General features: G+C 38.3%; 1 protein-coding gene and 1 non-coding gene across 3 annotated transcripts in view; both read right to left on the reverse strand.

Moving 5' to 3' along the window:
* Nucleotides 1–19,465, reverse strand: part of MSH2 (mutS homolog 2) — a 72,572-nt gene that overhangs the window by 30,645 nt on the left and 22,462 nt on the right. For both annotated transcript variants that reach the window (XM_060026669.1, XM_060026671.1), the window contains exon 7: nt 16,084–16,283. In XM_060026669.1, the coding sequence (XP_059882652.1) occupies nt 16,084–16,283 (200 nt within the window). The remainder of the gene's footprint in view (nt 1–16,083; nt 16,284–19,465) is intronic.
* LOC132435676 (U6 spliceosomal RNA) lies at nt 589–695 on the reverse strand. The gene has a single exon (XR_009521619.1). It is a non-coding gene; the product is annotated as a U6 spliceosomal RNA (small nuclear RNA).

Below are 19,465 nucleotides of genomic sequence, written 5' to 3' on the forward strand. Positions count from 1 at the left end.
ATGGTTTTAATTAAAAATAACAGCTCTATTGAGATATAAATCATATACCAAACAATTCTCCATTTTAAAGTGTATGATTCAATGGTTTTTAGTATATTCACAGATTCGTGCAACCATCACCACAATTTTCAAACTCTGTCACTACCCTCAAAAGAAACAAGGAACCCTGTACCCATTAGCAGTAACTTACGATTTCCTTCCAACCTCCTGCCATTCCTCCAAGCCTAGGCAATCACTAATCCACCTTCTGAATCTATAAATTTGCCTATTCTGGTCTTTTCATATAAATGGATCACATTATACTGTGACGGCTTTTTTTCACTCAGCATAATGTTTTCAGGGTTCATCCATGTTGTATCATGCACCAGTACTTCGTTACTTTTGACTGAGGAACAATCTTCCATTGTATGGATATGCCACATTTTATTTATTCATTCATCAATTGATGGGCACCATTGGGTTGTTGTTGTTTTTTTAAAAATCATTTTTGGTTTACTTCTAGTAACAAAATAACATACTTTTCAGTACGATTGTTTTCAATTACAGAAGTACAGAAACTAAAATAAAATCTTAATAACACTATTACCTAAAAATATGGAACGCTTCACGAATTTGCATGTCATCCTTGCGCAGTGGCCATGCTAACCTTCTCTGTATCATTCCAATTTTAGTGTATGTGCTGCCAAAGCGAGCATCACCATTGGGTTTTGATAAACTCCATCTTCCACTAGTTACCACAACCTAAAAAGCCTTACATGATCTATCCCAGGGTCTTAAACAAAGGTCCATAGATCCTTGAATTCAACATAGTACATAAACAAAGAAGAGAAGTAAATCCCATCTTCATTTTCTCTAACCTCTAACTGGAATCAAGCATTTTCTTCCATTGTTAATGTAAGTAATAAACCACTGTAGTATCATCAGTACTTGTGTCTTTGTCATCAGTTAAAATTCCAGATATATTTTCATATCATATTATAGTTTTTTGGAGATAACTTTAACATTTAAACTCATTAGCTCAAAATTAAAGAAGTTCGAACTTCACTCAGATCATGTTATTTGATGCATTAATAAAAAGGACTTATTTCTCAAGAATTTCTTTTATATTTTGATAAATGTATTTCAATATAATTGGCTTCCTATTTAACTCTATGTGTTTTATTTTACGCATTTAAAAACACTATTCTGACAAGTGGTTCACAGACTTTATTAGAAGCCAAAAGGGTCCACAGCATGAAAAATGTTAAGAACCTTGGATAGGCCTCACCTCTCTGGCCTCACCTCCTAACAAGCGTGCCCTTATTCTCTATCGCTATGCTTGACAACCCTAGCTTCCCTTAACTCCTTCAACAAGTCAAGCTATAGGTACTTATACTAGCTGGCCCCACTAGCCTCCCCTAGATCTTAACAGTGAGCTCTCTGTCATCATTTGAGATTCACCTGAGACAGCAATTCCATAGAGAGGCCATCCTTGACCACCATGTCCAGCATCTTCCTGGCCCAGTCAAGTCACTCTGTCACATCAAAATATTATGCTTTCTTTGTTGTACTTACTACTCTTTGAAATTCTTGCTCATTTATTTATCTCTCTCTACCCTTCCACTGTTACTGAACCTCCATAAGAAGAGGGACCTTATCTGTCATATCTACCATTGTAGTTCCCGGAACAATGCCTGGCACAAAGTAGGCAATGGATAACTCTATGCTGAATGAATGACATTATGAAGGGAGCAAGGGGCTTATGAAGCAACCAATCACTGGTCATTAGTTCTGATACATGCAACAGTCACCTAGGAAAAATACAAAAGATCACACTGGGAAATAACTGTTAGCTGCTGCTGCTTCTTTTTTTTTTTTAATAATTTTTATTTTTTGGCCCTGGCATGCAGGATCTTAGCTCCCTGACCACGGATTGAACCTGCAGTGGAAGCACAGAGTCTTAACCACTGGACTGCTAAGGAAGTCCCTGTTAACTCCTTAAATGCATCAAAATGGGGAATATCTAAGCAATCAAATTCAATAATTTCACTAAGAACTCTAGATTCATTGTCAGCCCCTAAAGATTCATTTATAACTCGCTGAAGATTTCATTTTTGAGAATGCTGCTGAATATTCAATGGAGAAAAGACATTCTTCTTCAATAAACAGTGCTGGGAAGATTGGATATTCACATGTAAAAGAATGAAACTAGACCCTTATCTTGCACCACTTACAAAAAATTGACTTGAAATGGATTAAATACTTAAATTTGTTAAGACCTGAAAACATGAAACTCCTAGAAGAAAACATGGGGGAGAGACTTCCCTGGAGGTCCAGTAGTTAAGAATCCACCTTCCAATGCAGGCGACGTGGGTTCGATCCCTGGTGGGGGAACTAAGATCCCACATGCCGCAGGGCAACTAAAGCCTGTGCACTCTAGAGCCCACGTGCCACAACAAAGAACCCATGCACGGCAATGAAAGATCCCACATGCCACAGCGAAGGTGCTGCATGACACAACTAAGACCCAACACAGCCAATAAATAAATAAATAAATATTTTTTTTTAGAAAAAAGAAAACATGGGGGAGAAGCTCCTTGACATGGGTCTTGGCAATAATTTTTTGGATATAATACCCAAAGCACAAGTAATAAAATTAAAAATAAACGAGTGGGACTACATCAAACCAAAAAGCTTCTGCACAGCAAAAGAAACAATTAACAAAGTGAAAAGCCAACCTATGGAAGGGGAGAAAATATTTGCAAAACATTTATCTGATAAGGCACTAATATCCAAAATAGATAAAAAACTAACAACACAACTCAAGAGCAAAAAAAACCAATTAATCCAATTTAAAAACGGGCAAAAGACATGAATAGACATTTTTCTAAAGAAGATATATGAATGGCCAACAGGTACATGAAGAGATGCTCAACATTAGGGAAATGCAAATCAAAACCACAATGAGATAACACTTCATGCCTGTTAGAATGGTCATCATTAAAAAGACAAGAGAACAAATGCTGGTGAGGGTGTAGAGAAAAGGGAACACTTGAGCACTCTTGGTGGGACTGTAAACTGGTACAGCCACTATGGAAAACTGTGTATGGAGGATCCTCAAAAAATCAAAAATAGAACTGCCATATGATCCAGAAATTCCACTCCTGGGAATATAACCAAAGAAACCCAAAACACTAATCGGAAAAGGTATCTGCACCTCCCATGTTCATAGCAGCATTCTTTACAATAGCCAAGATATGGAAACAACCTAAGTATCCATCGATGGATAAAGGGATAAAGAAAATGTGGCGTGTGCGCGCACACACACACACACACACACACACACACACACTGGAATATTATTCAGCCATTAAAAAAAAAAGGAAATACTGCCGTTTACAACAACATGAATGGACCTGGAGGGCATTATGCTAAGTGAAATAAGTCAGAGAAAGGCAAACACTTTATTTTTTTAAAATATATTTATTTATTTATTTAATTTGGGCTGCATTGGGCCTTCATTGCTGCACGCAGGCTTTCTCTAGTTGCGGTGAGCAGGGGCTACTCTTTGTTGTGGTGTGCGGGCTTCTCATTGCAGTGGCTTCTCTTGTTGCAGAGCACGGGCTCTAGGCGTGTGGGCTTCAGTGGTTGTGGCCCCGGGCTCAGTAGTTGTGGCTTGTGGGCTCTAGGGCGCAGGCTCAGTAGTTGTGGTGCTTGGGCTTAGTTGCTCCACAGCATGTGGGATCTTCCTGGACCGGGGCTCAAACCCGTGTCCCCTGCACTGGCAGGCGGATTCTTAACCACTGCACCACCAGGGAACTCCAGAAAGACAAATACTTTATGATCTCACTTATACATGAAATCTTAAAACAACAACAACAACAAAAACAACTCATAGTTAAAGGGATCAGATTTGTGGCTGGGAGGGGAGGGGGACTGGAGGAAGGTGGTCAAAAGCTACAAACTTCTAGTTACAAGATGAATAAGCACTGAGGATATAATGTACAGCATGATGACTACAGTTAACACTGCTGTATGATACGTATGAAAACTGTTAAGAGAGTAAGTAAATCCTCAGAATTCTCATCACAAGGAAAAATTTTAAAAGAATGCTGTTATGTGCCTCAGAAACTGCTGCAATGTTTAGGTCAATAAGCATAAGTACTTACAATTCTGTAACAACCCAAAGCATAATTTAATCACTATCAAACATTTCATCACCATTTACTATGATAAAAATTATAACAAATTTCAGGATAACCTGAAAGCCCATAAGTCTATCAAGAGTAAGTGGTTCAGGGACTTCCCTGGTGGTCCAGTGGTTAAGAATCCGCCTTCCAATGCAGGGGACACAGGTTTGATCCCTCGTCAGGGAACTAGGATCCCACATGCTGTGGGGTAACTGAGCACATGAGCCACAACTACTGAGCTCATGCGCCGCAACTACTGAGCCTGCACGCCACAATTAGAGAGAAGCCCACGCACCGCAAGGAAATATCCCGCATGCCGCAACGAAGAATCCGCGTGCAGCAACTAGGACCCAATGCAGCCAAAAATAAATAAATAAATAAATATTTAAATACTAAAAAAAAAAAAAAAGGTAAGTGGTTCATTAAATATACTCCTGGAATGATGCCCTGGCCAGCTTTAAATCTAAGCCTTAACTGGTGTATTAACACCAGTTTGGGGACTTGTTTTCTCCATCTTGCCTATGTTCATGCTACTTAATCATCGATTGAGAGAAATACTATGGAAACTATCCTTAGTGAATTTAGAAAGGCTAATTTTCAGGGGAATTCCCTGGCGGTCCAGTGGTTAGGACTCAGCACTTTCACTCCTGGGGCCCGGGTTCAATCCCTGGTCAGGGAACTAGGAGCCCGCAAACCGCACGGCTACTTATCAAGTGGCAAAAACACCAATGAAAACCACTTTGGCATGTGCACTGCCCCAAAATAAAATGTTGCACTTTCTTGATATACCACTTTAGAATTCTCCTTTTATGACATCTATCAAAATTATATTTTTGTGTGACAGGTCTAATGTCTGTTTCCCTCACATGCTATAAGGGCAGAGACTGTTTTGGGGTCCTATCACAGCCTCAGCAGCTAGCAGTGTCAGGAACACAGTGAGTACTCCAAGTGTTTGCTAAACCTTCTCGCTGTTTCTGCTTCTCCCTTATCTGCCCTAACAACCTCTGGGTACCAGTCCTTTGTTATGATATAAGCAATGAATTAATCAATTTTTGCTAACATACCTTTATTAGTATAGACACTAAAGTAAAATAAAGAACAGCGTAAGCTTTCAGGACCTCTTAAATAACAATGGCAAGACAGAGCATCTTGAACCCCTAGCACAACCATTCATCACTAAGTACTTTCCCATTCTTTTACTGCTTTTCAGTTTCCTTTCTGACACATTCTCTCTCCTACACTAAGTGGTATTTTCTCATTCTCCCAAAAGAAGTTTCTGAAGGGCTATTACATGTCAGAAGTTGGGCTGGAATACTTGTTCCCTGGGGACATACCATACACTCAGGTGTCGGGGAGAGATGACACAGTCATTAAACTAATTACTAAGAAGGATGGCAAGTATAATGACAGGGAAATACAGGGTGCCTTGGAAACGCATAACTAGGACAGGAGTGTACTCAAATGTAGGTCTAGCCAAAGAAATGACTTTGAAGGTGAAAATCTAAAGATGAAGACAACAAAGCCAGGTGAGACAGGAAGGGATAAATGTCTGATTCTAAAGGAACAGCACATACAAAGGCCAAAGAGTGTGCAGTATATTTGAGATCCGGAGGATGTTCAAGTTCACTTGAACAGATGCAAAAAACAAATGCAGTTTGTTCTTTCAAATTGCAGACTTTTCTCCATCATAAATTTAATAAATCTTAGCATTTTTCATTGAAAAATGTCAAAGTACACTGTATTGTTGTTTCAGTTTTACATATTATTTCAGCTTATACAATTTATTATATAATTATTTCAGTTTTTATATATACCAAGTATACATGTTGTTAAAACAGACAACAGGCCCCAAATGGAGTCGCTTATGCTAGGCCTCATGTCCCCAAATCAAGGCTTACCTTAATTACAGTTTCTGCTCTCCCAGAAATGGAATCTTAAACCAGCCAATCAGGAATCACCTGATCAGCACCAGTTAGGTAATACACCTGACAGACCCCTACAATACCCTAAAGGAAAGTAATCTTACAATAACCAACCTGCTTTTTATAACTTCCTTGTTTCAGCTCCCTTCTGCCTATGAAAGTCTTTCATTTTGTACAGCTCTAGGAAGCTCCTTTCTATCTCCTGGATGGGATGCTGCCCAATTCATGAACTGTTCAATAAAGCCAATAAGATCTTTAAAATTCACTCAGTTGAATTCTGTTTTTTAACACTGCATAGACACACCCATGGGTATGCACTAAGTCAAATGAAAATGTGTATCTTACTGTGAGACATGGTCAAAAAAGTCTGAGAAACTTTGGCAATGAGTCCTAGGAGGGAAAGGATAGACAGATAGGCAGAGGCAACAATTTATGAGGGGCCTGTCAAACCCCAAAACAGCCCTGTCTCTGCCCTTATAGCACGTGAGGGAAACAGACATTAGACAAGTAATCGCACAAAAATATAAGGCAGTGAAATATAAGGGCAGTAAATATATAAAGGCAGTGAAAAACCCCTGAAGGGTTAACAAGACATTTATATTTTTATTTATAAATATATTTACATATTGAGAAAAACAGCTGGCTGAAGCAAAGAGAAAGGATTAGAAAGAGCCAAGACAAGAGACAGTAAAAGCATTAGGAGGCTGACAATTAATTCAGGTAAGAAATGCTATAGCCTGGACTAGGGTGCTGGCAGTGGGATGGAAAGGTGTCCGAGGTGAAGAATATATATGATGCGATACCAACAGGACTTGGTGACTGAGTGAATGCAAAATGGGAGAGGCAACAGTTAAGGCTGATTCCCAAGGCTTAGACCACTGGGTAGATAATGGGGCCATTTACTGAGAGACAGAACACCAAAAGCAGAGTTTAGAGGGAGGAATTCAAAGTAGACTTTGAAACATGTGTCCATATGAGAAATCCTCAGTCAGAATTCCCATTCAGTGATAATCAGGTAGTCCAACCAGCAGCGGTCCACTTTAGTCAGACCATGACTTCCCCAGCTCATCAGAATATCAGCCCGCCATTCTGCCTCATTATCTGTAAACTGACGGGCCCCTTCAGGCACGAGCTTGCAATGCCCGGTCTTATTCACCACAGGCAGACACCAACCACACCACAGGCCCCCAACTTCCCACCACGAGAAGACTTTCCCAGATCTGTGTCTGGCAAAATTGAGGTTGCTGGGTAAATTGGCTGTAATTGCACCTAAATTATTGATACTCACTGGTAAACGTCTTCTCTCTCAAATCATTTACATTTTATTTAATGTAACTGAGAAGTAACTGGAAACGGCTGGCAAAATAATTAAGAAAAAGACACTAAGATTTTCTAATCAAGTTAAATGAGCAAGTAACACTAAAATCAAAATGAACTATAGGAGAGTTCTGGGTAACAGATATGAGGTGCCTCCCTACATGTGTCCTCCAGACACTAACTCAGGTCCAAGGCCTACCACTAGTCACAAATCTGCTGAATCAGACTTTCCAAATAGAATATGACTGGAAAAACCAACCTAAAGTCTAAATTAATTATCAAGTTAGTATTAACATCCTTGTTCTAGTAAATATTTTGGTAAATGATAATAAAAAGACATGAGTTTCAATTAACAAAGATTTAAAAATTTATTCTATGCCCACGTTCCCTTGACTAATATAACGTAATTTCCTTAACTCCAACCTAGAAGTTTTATGAAGTACAATTAAATTTTATCTGACCCTTTAAACATATTTATGAAATGGATTTAAAAATTCATGTAAGTGGAAAAAAGGCTAGCAAGATGCTGCTAATGAAAGTTTACAGTATTCACACAAATATGAGGCTGGAGCCAAAACATTACCAAATTAGCAAAGAAGCCAACAGTTGAAATGCAGTCCATCATGGTAAAAGATCAAAATAATTCAATCGCTCTGAATAACAACCTTTAGCACAAGGGCATCTCCGTTATTCCTCCACCACCAACAAGCCGCCCTATAGTTTTGGCCTCTTATCCTCCCTCATGGCCCCCGCCCTCTCTTCCTTTTCAGATTCTCGGGTCATGTCACCCCTTTTGTTGAGCACAGCCACCTGTTTCCGTTCCTTCATTTGCAGGTAATACTTTCCCTGACAATATACCTCATTTTCCTTTCTTACTATTGTCATTTTGACAAAACAGTAATTTCCTTTCCTATGCTGACTTTCTTTTCTGATTCCACTGATTAGTTATGAGTATCATTTTACACCATGCTAGTCTCTGTGAGATAAGAGAAAATGTACTGGTCTCTGCTCCTGGTTCCTGACACAGAGTTCCTAAAACCCTTGTAATTTCCTAAGTGACAAGAGCACTAGGAGCATCTCTTGTTCTAATAAGGTGACCCGAGATGAGCTCTTGAATGGGGGCTGGTCACCAGAAAGACCAAGCCATGATTAGGAGCTTGGAATTTTTAGCTCTACCCCCACTCCCCTATCATCCAGAGAGGGGAAAGGGGCTGGAAATGGAGTTCATAATTGATCATGCCTACGTGAGGAAGCTTCCTAAAACCCCAGTAGTGGTGGCAGGGGGCATGTTCGGTCCAGAGAGCTTTCAGGAGGGCAAACACGTCCACCAGCAGGGTGACGCAACTCAACTCTACAGGACAGAAGCTCCTGTGCTCAGGACCCGCCCCCGCCCCAGACTTGTCGTATCTCTTCATCTGGCTGTTCATCTGCATCCTTTATCAATAAACTGTTAAGTGTAAATAAGTGTTTCCCTGAGTTCAGTGAGCTGTTTTAGCAAATTGATTAAACCCAAGAAGGGGGTCATTGGGACCTCATCTGTAACTGGTTGGTCAGAAGTACAGGTAATACCCTGGGCTTGAGACTGGGTAGAGAGGTTGCAGGGTACCAGGCTTGTGGGATTGAACCCTTAACCTATGGTATCTGATGGGAGACAGTGTCACAACTGAGTTAAACTGCAGAACACCCAGTTAGTGTCACAGGAAATCACTTGGTGTGGGGCAAAACCTCCACACATTTGGTGACCAGAAATGTAACTGATGAAGTTTCTGAGTGTTGTGCCTTGACCTCTTTTATCTCGTAAACTAGTTTTTATTGCACAGTTTTGCACAGGGATGCATATGTTGCATTATAACAGAACTGGCTGTATGCAAAAGTGTAACAGAATATATTGGGATAAAAATGTTCTAATTATACATTTAATAAATAAACAGTACTGATTTTACAATAGTAAAAATAGTACTAATTGTTAGTTGCCATAATTTAACCTCTATGACTTGACACTAACTGGGTAAGTCAATTATACTTCCATGAAAAAATAAATAAAATTAAGAAAAGAGATAAAAAACAAAAAAAAATTTAAAGGGCAGTTTTACACATGTTAAATTAAGTTAAATGTATAGGAAATACAAAAATACTACAATAAATAATGCATTTTACCTCACAAAAGACTTGAAGTTTGCTTGTGGAGGTGGACTTCCAAAAGGCTGCAGCTTGTAAGTTACTGTGAAATGGTGAGTCCTCTGAAGTGCAGTGAGTGCAAAGCTGTAACACCACATGCAAATGAGTGTGGCTCATGAACACATGGTGGATGTTGGAGGTGTGTGTCTGTGTACATTTTGTGTATGCCTACACTGCTCAGTTCAGCTGGGTGCAATTTTCTGCATTCACCCAGTGTTTCCCATGGGCAAAATGTGCATAAGCAACAAAAAATTCACATTATGCTCAAATTGTTTCCTAATATATGAACTACATTACAACAAGTCTTCCTTGTCATAGAAAGTGTTAAGCATAACTGACCTTCTATAATTTTGCTTAAAGAATGAAACAACATAAAGCAAAATATTAATAATGGTTACCTCTGGATGGTAGAATAATTACTACAAAGAGTTTACCTTGCTTTTATAAACTGATAGAGACGAAATTTAAAGAAAATATCTCCAAAATACAAAATCCAACCAGATCTTAAATTGCAACTTTATAGGCTAAAGTTTAAAAAGTGCTACATTAGTAAAGCAGATTCCTTTTCAGAAATGCCAAATTGCTTTCATATTATCTTCTATTTAGAAGGAAACTGAGCAATCAGGTTAAAAGGGGGGATTATTATTAGACTAACTTACTATGTTATTTAGGGTTAAAAAGCAATGGAGATAAGCAGAAGGTGCTATGGAAACCAGAAAACTGCATGAGGAGGGCAGAGAAAGCTTCACAGAAAGGGTGATATTTGAGCTCAATCTTAAATATTAGTAGGGTTCCATCACGTGGACAAGGTAGTGAAGGGCATTTAAGACAAAGGAAAAACATGGGGAAAAGCATAAAAAATCAGAGCAGTCTGGAGAACCAGTACAGTGAGGAGAAGAGTAGGTGAGGGAGTATAAGGGAGGCTGACTGAGAAGTAACAGCCAGCCAGGCACAGGAATGGGGCTTCTTCTGGTAGGTTATGGGAAGCAAATTAATGTGTTCATAACCAAAAGTGAAGAAATGATATGATCAGACGTGCTAAGAAAGATTACTATGGGTTCACTGAGGAGGATGCAATGACCAGGGGAGGGAAAATAGCACATGTAAGGTTTTTAAATATACTGAAACAGAAAAGGGTGATTACTTGGATGTGGGCAGAAGGAAGGGTTACATACCTCAGTGTGATAGCTGTTACAATAAAATTCATCAACAAAATCTAGATACTTAGAGTTGTTTTAAGCACTATCAGAAATTTGCTCCAAATGCAGAATACCACTGTTTTAGGTTGTGCCTCCATTTTTTAAAAAAATTTTGTTGAACTATAGTTAATTTACAATGTTGTATTAATTTCTGTTATACAGCAAAATGACTCAGTTACATGTATATATTCTTTTTCATATTCTTTTGCATTATGGTTTATCACAGGATATTGAATATAGTTCCCTTTGCTATATAGTAGGACCTCATTTTTTATCCATTCTATATATAATAGATTGCATCTGCTAACTCCAAACTCCCAATCCTTCCCTCCCCGACCTCCTTCCCCCTTGGCAACCACAAGTCTGTTCTCTATGTCTATGAATCTGTTTCTGTTTTGTAGATAGGTTAATTTACGTCGTATTTTAGATTCCATATATAAATGATATTATATGGTATTTGTCTTTCTCTTTCTGACTTACTTCGCTTAGTTTGATAAACTCTGGATCCATCCATGTTGCTGCAAATGTGTGTCTCAACTTTTCAATTTTAAAAGATAAGGAATAAGGGAGGCCAAGTACATTTTTCACATAGCCTTTTTTTTTTTAACAGGAGAAAGATAATTTAGAGTAGAGCTTTTATCACTCAATGCAAATCTACTTTCTAAACTGTTGCTGCCCTCTGCTGTCACTGAATTTACTTTTTTCATTTTTTTCCCAGGAATAACATTAAAATAACATTAAGCCTAGATTTAATCAAAACCAAAATATCACAAGATGGCAGAATACACTCAATTTCTAGTAATATACAAATATATTTTTAAAATCTTTTAATGATTTTACTTTTAAGGAGAGTGCATCTGGTTTTTCCTCATAAATTAGCCTCAGTTTTGACTTTCTCCATGAAGTCAGTAGGCTAAGGAGCTATGCTGAACTCTGCAAAATGCCATTTTAAACTCAAGAGAGGCACATGAAAAGATGCTCAACATCGCTAATCATCAGAAAAATGCAAATCAAAACCACAATGAGACATCACCTCACACCTGTCAGAATGGCTATCATTAAAAAGACCACAAATAAGAAATTGTTGGCGAGGATGTAGAAAAAAGGGAACCCTCATAAACTGTTGGTGGGAGTGTAAACTGGTGCAGCCACTGTGAAAAACAGTATGGAAAAAAAATAACTAAACACAGAACTACCATGTGATCCAGCAATTCCACTCCTGGGTATATATCCGAAGAAAATGAAAACACTAATTCAAAAAGATACACAAATCCCAATATTCCTATTAGCATTATTTACAATTGCCAAGATATGGAAGGGACCTGTGTCCATCAACAGATTAATGGGCAGAGAAGATGTGTTGGGGTGTGTGTGTGTGTGTGTGTGTGTGTGTGTGTGTGTGTGTGTGTGTGTGTGTGTGCGCGCGCGCGCGTGTACATATACATACATATATATGGAATATTACTCAGCCATAAAAAAGGATGAAATTTTTGCCATTTCCAACAACATGGATGGACCTGGAGGGTATGATGCTTAATGAAGTCAGACAGAGAAAGCCTAATACTGTATGTTATCATTTATATGCAGAATCTAAAAAATAAAACAAACAAATGAATATAATAAAACAAACAGATGCACAGATATAGAGGACAAGCTAGTGGTTACCAGTGGGGAGAGAGAAGGGGGGAGGGGCAACACAGGGGTAGGGGATTAAGAGGTACAAACTACTATGGGTAAAATAAGTTACAAGGATATATTGTACAGCATAGGGAATATAGCCAGTATTTTATAATAACTTTAAATGGAGTATAATCTATAAAAATACTGAATCACTATGTTGTACACCTGAAACTAATATTGTAAATCAACTCAAGAGAGATTAGTTAGGTTCCCAGTGACTAGGATATATCTAGATTCTCCAGTGTTCCATGTTATTGAAAGAAAATACACACCTCTAAGCACCACGAAACTTGGAACAGTCTTCCTCCTTTAATATTTTCTAGGCTGGGTGATTTCAAATACCTTAACTGGACATCAGTTATCAAACTGATAATGTAAAGCAGTTGATTTACATAATGTTATGATATCTCACAGGTCTATATGTGATGATGTCTAATGGTATGATATCTCACAGGACTTATACTAAGTGTAACACCAAAAAAGTAGGGAATTACTAACTTGTTGAAAACTCTCAAGTACATTAATCTACACATATGCAGAGAGGTTCATGAAGAGAGCCAAGCCTTTCAAATCCAATTCCTAACTTCCATGCTTATCTCAGGGAATAAGAAAGATTCCCCAGAGAATATGCAGAGCAATATTTCTTACATTTTTTTGGGGGTGGTGGTGGTTTAGATATACTTTTGAATATCTGATGAAACTTGCAGATCCTTTACCCCTCCAAAAATACATATACACAAAATTTTGCATAAAATTTCAGGATACTTTCAAGAACTCATTCAAAAATCCCAGGTTTAAAGTTTCAGGTACTGAGTGAAAAGGGGCCCAAAAATACAACTGGGGATTGTGGGGTGGGCGTGGGGTGACTACACTGAAGAGGATGGCAAAAAATATAAGGATCTAGCAATTCCAGTTCTGAGTATATATCTAAAAGAAACAAAATCGTTATCTCGAAGAAATATCTGCACCCCCCACATTCACTGCAGCATCATTTACAACAGCCAAGACACGGAAACAACCTAAGTGTCCACCAGCGAAGGAATGGATAAAGAAACTGTGATACATATGTACAATGGAGTATCCTTCAACCATAAAGAAAGAAATCCTGCCATCTGCAACAACATGAATGGACCTTGAGGGCATTATGTCAAGTGAAAAGAGTGAGACAGGGAAAGTCAAATACTTTGTGATCTCACTTATATGTGGAATCTAATAAAACCAAACTCATAAACACAGAAGAGACTGGTGGTTGCGAGAGGCAGGGGGTGGAGGAAATGGGTGAAGGTGGGCAAAAGGTACAAATTTCAAGTTATAAGATTTAAGTCCTGGCAAGGTAATGTACAACATGGTGACTGTAATTAAAAAACAAAAATAAGGGCTTCCCTGGTGGCGCAGTGGTTGAGAGTCCGCTTGACGATGCAGGGGACACGGGTTCGTGCCTGGGTCCGGGAAGACCCCACATGCTGCGGAGCGGCTGGGCCCGTGAGCCATGGCCACTGAGCCTGCGCGTCCGGAGCCTGTGCCCCGCAACGGGAGAGGCCACAACAGTGAGAGGCCCGCGTACCACAAAAAAAATAAAAACAAAAAACAAAAACTGTATTGTATATTCGAAAAGCTGCTAAGAGATTAGACTTTAAAAGGTCTCATCATAAGAAAAAAAACTAAGTGAGGTGACGATGTTAACTTATTGTGGTGATCAGTTACGTAGTATATATATACGTATCAAATCGTGTTGTACATCTAAATTTATACAATGTTATATGTCAATTATATCTCAGTAAAACTGGGAGGAAAAAAAGCCTGTCACACTCACCAGTGAAACCTAGTAAGATAAGGACTGGACTGTGTTCACTGAATTTAGCAACAAGTAAGTCACTTAGCAAATGCCATTTCAGTACAGTGTTCAGGGCTAAAGCCAGTGGAGTGAATGGAATATGGAAATGTAGGCTTTCAGAAACTTCACTGAGTACAGGTACAAGAGGAGGACACAGGGACAAGGATGGCTTTTTTACCTCATGAGGGAAGAGATGTGAGAGATATGTTTAAAACAGCTGATGTTAAGTGGTAAGAGTAAATTGTTTAGAGAGCCTATCGCCATGATTACATCCCTAACACCTGTCAATCCCCTTGTGCTTCCAACTGATCCTGTTGGAATGAGGCCAGAGGAGACAATCAGAAAATGGTAGCAGTAGAAGATATTCATTTACAGGATGAGGAAATTGAGGCACAAAGGAGGGAAATTAAGCCACACTAAAGAAATGTGAAACAGAAAAGATTAAAGACCCATTTTCTTTAATTCCACTTTGGTGGGACTAAATTAAAATCTAGGGCATTTAAGCCTCATCAGTCTAATGAGGAGCCTTGACTAGAATAGCAATACTTTTCATACAGTGGTACTCTGAAACGATAAGCAGTTAGCTCTTCTTTTACACTCTGTTAGATAAATAAGAGGGAAGGTTACCATAAAATTTAAATTAAATCTATACTTATTTTGTACCAGTCATCATAGCTTTTTAAGTCTGCCTACAAAAAAATTCATAAAGCTTTCTCATAATATTGAAAGGTTTGTTTTCCATAGCTCCAAGAGATGTTGATTTTTAACTCTGAAACTTAAAATGCTTTATGTATTAGACATATAACTTTGTACTTACTAAAATATTTGTTGTAGAAACTAATGTTCACTTAAAGTTAAAAACTATGCTTGTAAGAGCAAGTTGATTTTATCCACCAATACTATATTGATTAACTAATATATGACTTTGCTTACTTTATTGTAGTAACTACCCTCTGACTTCAACTGTTACCACCAAGACCTTCTGTCTTAACTTTCTTTCATAGGTGTACTGGAAAGGTTAATTCCAGTAGGCCTGGAATTAGCCTCCGGTGTTTTCTTCAAGTTCCTGCATGGCAATGACCCCTGGTCAAGGCATGAAACATACTAATCGTGTTGTTTTGTAATCTCTCGTCCCAGGAGATTCAAGGTGGTTCATTCAGCTTAGCACCATGTGATCGATGATTTGCACCCGGTCTCACTGAGGCCCCAAGAGGGCTCTGCTGTAGAAACTAGTTACAGAACAGGAATACGCCCACAAGACCAGCAAAATATTAAGAAGCCCAGCAAGACTGTTTTAGGCTCCCTGGTTCCAGGGTGTTCTGTATACAATAATGGTCCCTGATAGGAGAAGGTGCACCTCACCAAGGACCTTTTTATAGGTACCTGCACCTGACCTCCCCGGCCCCCTTGTTGTGACAGCCTTTCGCTGTGATGCATTATCCTTACTTTAGTGCGGCTGCTAGACTGTATCCTTTTCCAGTAATAAACCATGTGTTTGTAAGCACTGTCATTTCGGGTCCTGTGAGTCTTTAGCAATCAAACCCTGTTTAACTGCCACTGTTAGTGCAAGACACCTATTAATAAACCTCGTAATCCTAATATTCATTTCTAAAAAACAAAAATTCTAAATTGTCTCATGACTTCTGTCTGTGATACAGCCAGAGGGCAACACAAACCTATTAGGAAAACGTAAAGATGAGTCACCAGAACCAACTTTAAAAGGACAGAACATTTGCTAAGTATATTGAGAGTGAAGGAAAACAAAAACAAAATCATTTTATTACCTTCATATTTTTCCAGAGCCTGAATAACATTAGGGAGTTGATTTATACCCTGATAGAGTCGATAACAATCTTGTAAGTTTGCTGCTTGTCTTTGAAATTTCTTGGCAAGTCGGTTAAGATCTGGAAATCGACGAAGTAAATCTTCTTGTAAACTCTGCCTCAATTCTGCATCTTCTACAAAAGCTTCGACTAAATTTAATCTGAAATAAATTATACTAGAATTAATCTTAAATATTTTAGTGTGAAACTAAAATTTGGCAACTAGGTGCATGTCTCAACTCAAAAACTCCATGTAAGAAGCTTGAATCTATTCTGAAATGTTAGTTTTTTGTAGAGGATGGAAAGCTCCATAACACTGTGATGTAAGCAGTTTGTGATTAGTTAATAACCAAATTAATGTTTAGTTAAGTAGTATCATATGATACTGAAATATACCCAATTTTGTTTGCCTTTCATCAAATTGACATTTCTTAAATAGAGGAATCTCATTATTGGGACTGTTGATATTGACACATTATTGCACATGGAAACAATGATCTTTAATGAAACAGAATTACAATTCAAGAATGTTGCCAAATTCAATACTTATTCTATCAGAAAGTCTTATAAGTTCAAAATGTATTCTAAAATTACCTCATGATAGTACAAAGCCAAAATGATCTTTAATGAAACATCTTTAACGAAACAGAATTACAATTCAAGAATGTTGCCAAATTCAGTACTTATTCTATCAGAAAGTCTTATAAATTCAAAATGCATTCTAAAATTACCTCATGATAGTAAAAGCCAAAATTTTCTAATTAAAAAACTGAAATAAGTTTATTGCTTCACAAAATCAGTAAATAAAATCTTAGCTTGTTTCAAGAACTATAAAACACACAGTTTATATTGCTTTTGTAATTTATTGGAATCAGTGGCTTTCCATTTTTTCCCCTGTAATCCACAGCAAGAAATATAGTTTTACATCATGACCCAGCACACACATGCACAGATACTGTAGCGGGCAAAATAAGCCACCTCAAAACATGCCACTCTAGTGTCCATAAGGACTACTTTGGTCCTTAAGGACTATTTTTAGTTGAGGACAATTGAGAAGGAGCAGAAAGAAGGAAAGCTCTTTGCCTTCTCCCTATTTGCCCAAAAGCAGGACATAAATTTACGAAGGTGCTCTCCCTTCCTTCTTTACCAGGAAGGACAACAATTAATCTCAACTTTAGACCCTTAACAGCCTGGAGATGGCAACAGAGGAACATACATAACCCTACCAGCTAGCCTTTCTCTACCTTTAGTTTCCATACATTTCCCTTCCCACAATTTGTAGCCCTAGGAACTCAAAGTCCCTTTCCTTTGTCTTGTCACTTCTCTGAAAATTTATTGTTCTTTTGCTAAGATGCTATATAAGCCCAAGTTCCAACTAACCCTAGAGTTACTCATCTCTGAGCGCTCCCACATGTAAGCATAAACATGTTTGTTTTTTCTCTTGTTAATCTGTCTTTTGTCAGTCCAATTCATAGGGCCACAGCCAAAGAACTAGGAGAGTAGTAGGAAAAAGAAACTTTCCTCCCTGACAACATATAATTAAAATAGGTTTTGCAAGACAAAACTTAACTCTTACTATATGTGGTGCACTCTTTTATTTTTCTCTTGTATTTAACTTTTCAAAAATGCTAGTTATCACCTGCTACACTAACTTCACAACCCACCACTGGGTCACAACATGCACTATGAAAAACTATGTAGTAGATGGTATTGAAGTAATAGCTGAAAGGTAAACTTTAACATTCAAAGGTAGGGGAAATGGCGTGGGCACAGAAGACGATCCTAGGTTTAGAACGCTATCAGATGAACAACCATTTTCCTTACATTTGTAAATTATGAGTAGTAAATTAATCCTCAAATTGCACAGGAACAGGAAAAGGAGCCAAATCAGCTTTCTAAATTTCTTAACTATTTACTGATCTCTTCATCAGCATTTACAATTCCTGCATCATCATAATGTTCATCTAGCATGTCATATGAAGGGAAAAATATGCTGTCCCTGTAGTTATCATATAATGACTACAAATATTAAAGCAAGATTTTGCAACCTTGGTATGTGGCAGCCTGGATGGGAGGGGAGCCTGAGGGAGAATGGATACATGTTTATGTATGGCTGAGTCGCTTTGCTGTGCACCTGAAACTATCACAATATTGTTAATCAGCTATACTCCGATATAAAGTAAAAAGTTAAAAAAAAAAAAAAGATTTTGCAACCTTGGCAATACTGACATTTAGGCTAGATAATTCTTTGCTGTGAGGGGTTGTTCTGTGCTGTTTAACAGCATCCCTGAATTCCACCCACTATACTCTTTCCAGAGTAACAACCCAAAATGTCTCCAGACACTGCCAAATGTCCCAGAGGCGGCGGGGGAGGGGAGGACAGCCCCAGGCTAGGCCACTGGTTTAAAGGACCTTGAATCACTTTAAAAGATGAAAGTAAAGAGAAAAATAACAAACTCTATAGAATGTCAAGGTAATATTCAGGGAGTTGGTAGTAGATATATTTGTTGTAGCAAATGCCAAATTAGTGGGGAAATAATCTGCTACCAAGCTTGTATTACGAACCAGTCACAGGCTATATAAACAAGCAATTATTCAGGCACTCACTGCTCCAGAAAATATTTCTATGGCTTGTACTCTAGATTTTAAAAACAAAGCAAACAAAACTGAGTCAGGGATGCAGCCAAATCACAGCAAATTTGGGCCTTCCTAGCTAATCCTCTGGCTCTAACTGGGCTTCTCCAAGTTTGATCCAAGATTACCCATATTAAAATCACTTGGAGGTGGAATACAGAATCCCCAAGGTTGGGGCCCACCTGTGAAATTGCAACGAGCTTCTCAAGTGATTCTTCGGCCCAGAACAGTTTAAAAAAGTGAGTTCTAACAATCACAAGGAATTTCTGAGTTCTCATGATAAAACAGGAAGAGAAGTTTAAGGGGGTCAGGAAAAGGATGAAAGAAACCTGATGTTGGCTTCACCTACCTCATCTTTCTTTTCCTCTTCTTTTCCTAAAACTCCTTAGGCCACTCTCCATAAATGGTAAGTATTCACAGAGAAGACATCTCTGATCTAGAATCTCCCTATGCTTCTTTCCTGTTCCACCAAGTATCTTATCACTGTTTCCTCTCAAGCTGACCACAGAATCATAAGTAACCAACATTGTTCAAGAGCATAAAGTTCCACAGAATAGAGAGCCCAGAAATAAACCCACACACCTACGGTCAATTAATCTTCAACCAAGGAGGCAAGAATATACAATGAGAAAAAGACGGTCTCTTCAGCAAGTGGTGTTAGGAAAGTTGGGACAGCCACATGTACATCAAAGAAGTTAAAACAGCCTCA

The sequence above is a fragment of the Delphinus delphis genome, chromosome 12 (assembly GCF_949987515.2).
Source record: "Delphinus delphis chromosome 12, mDelDel1.2, whole genome shotgun sequence".
NCBI lineage: Eukaryota > Metazoa > Chordata > Mammalia > Artiodactyla > Delphinidae > Delphinus > Delphinus delphis.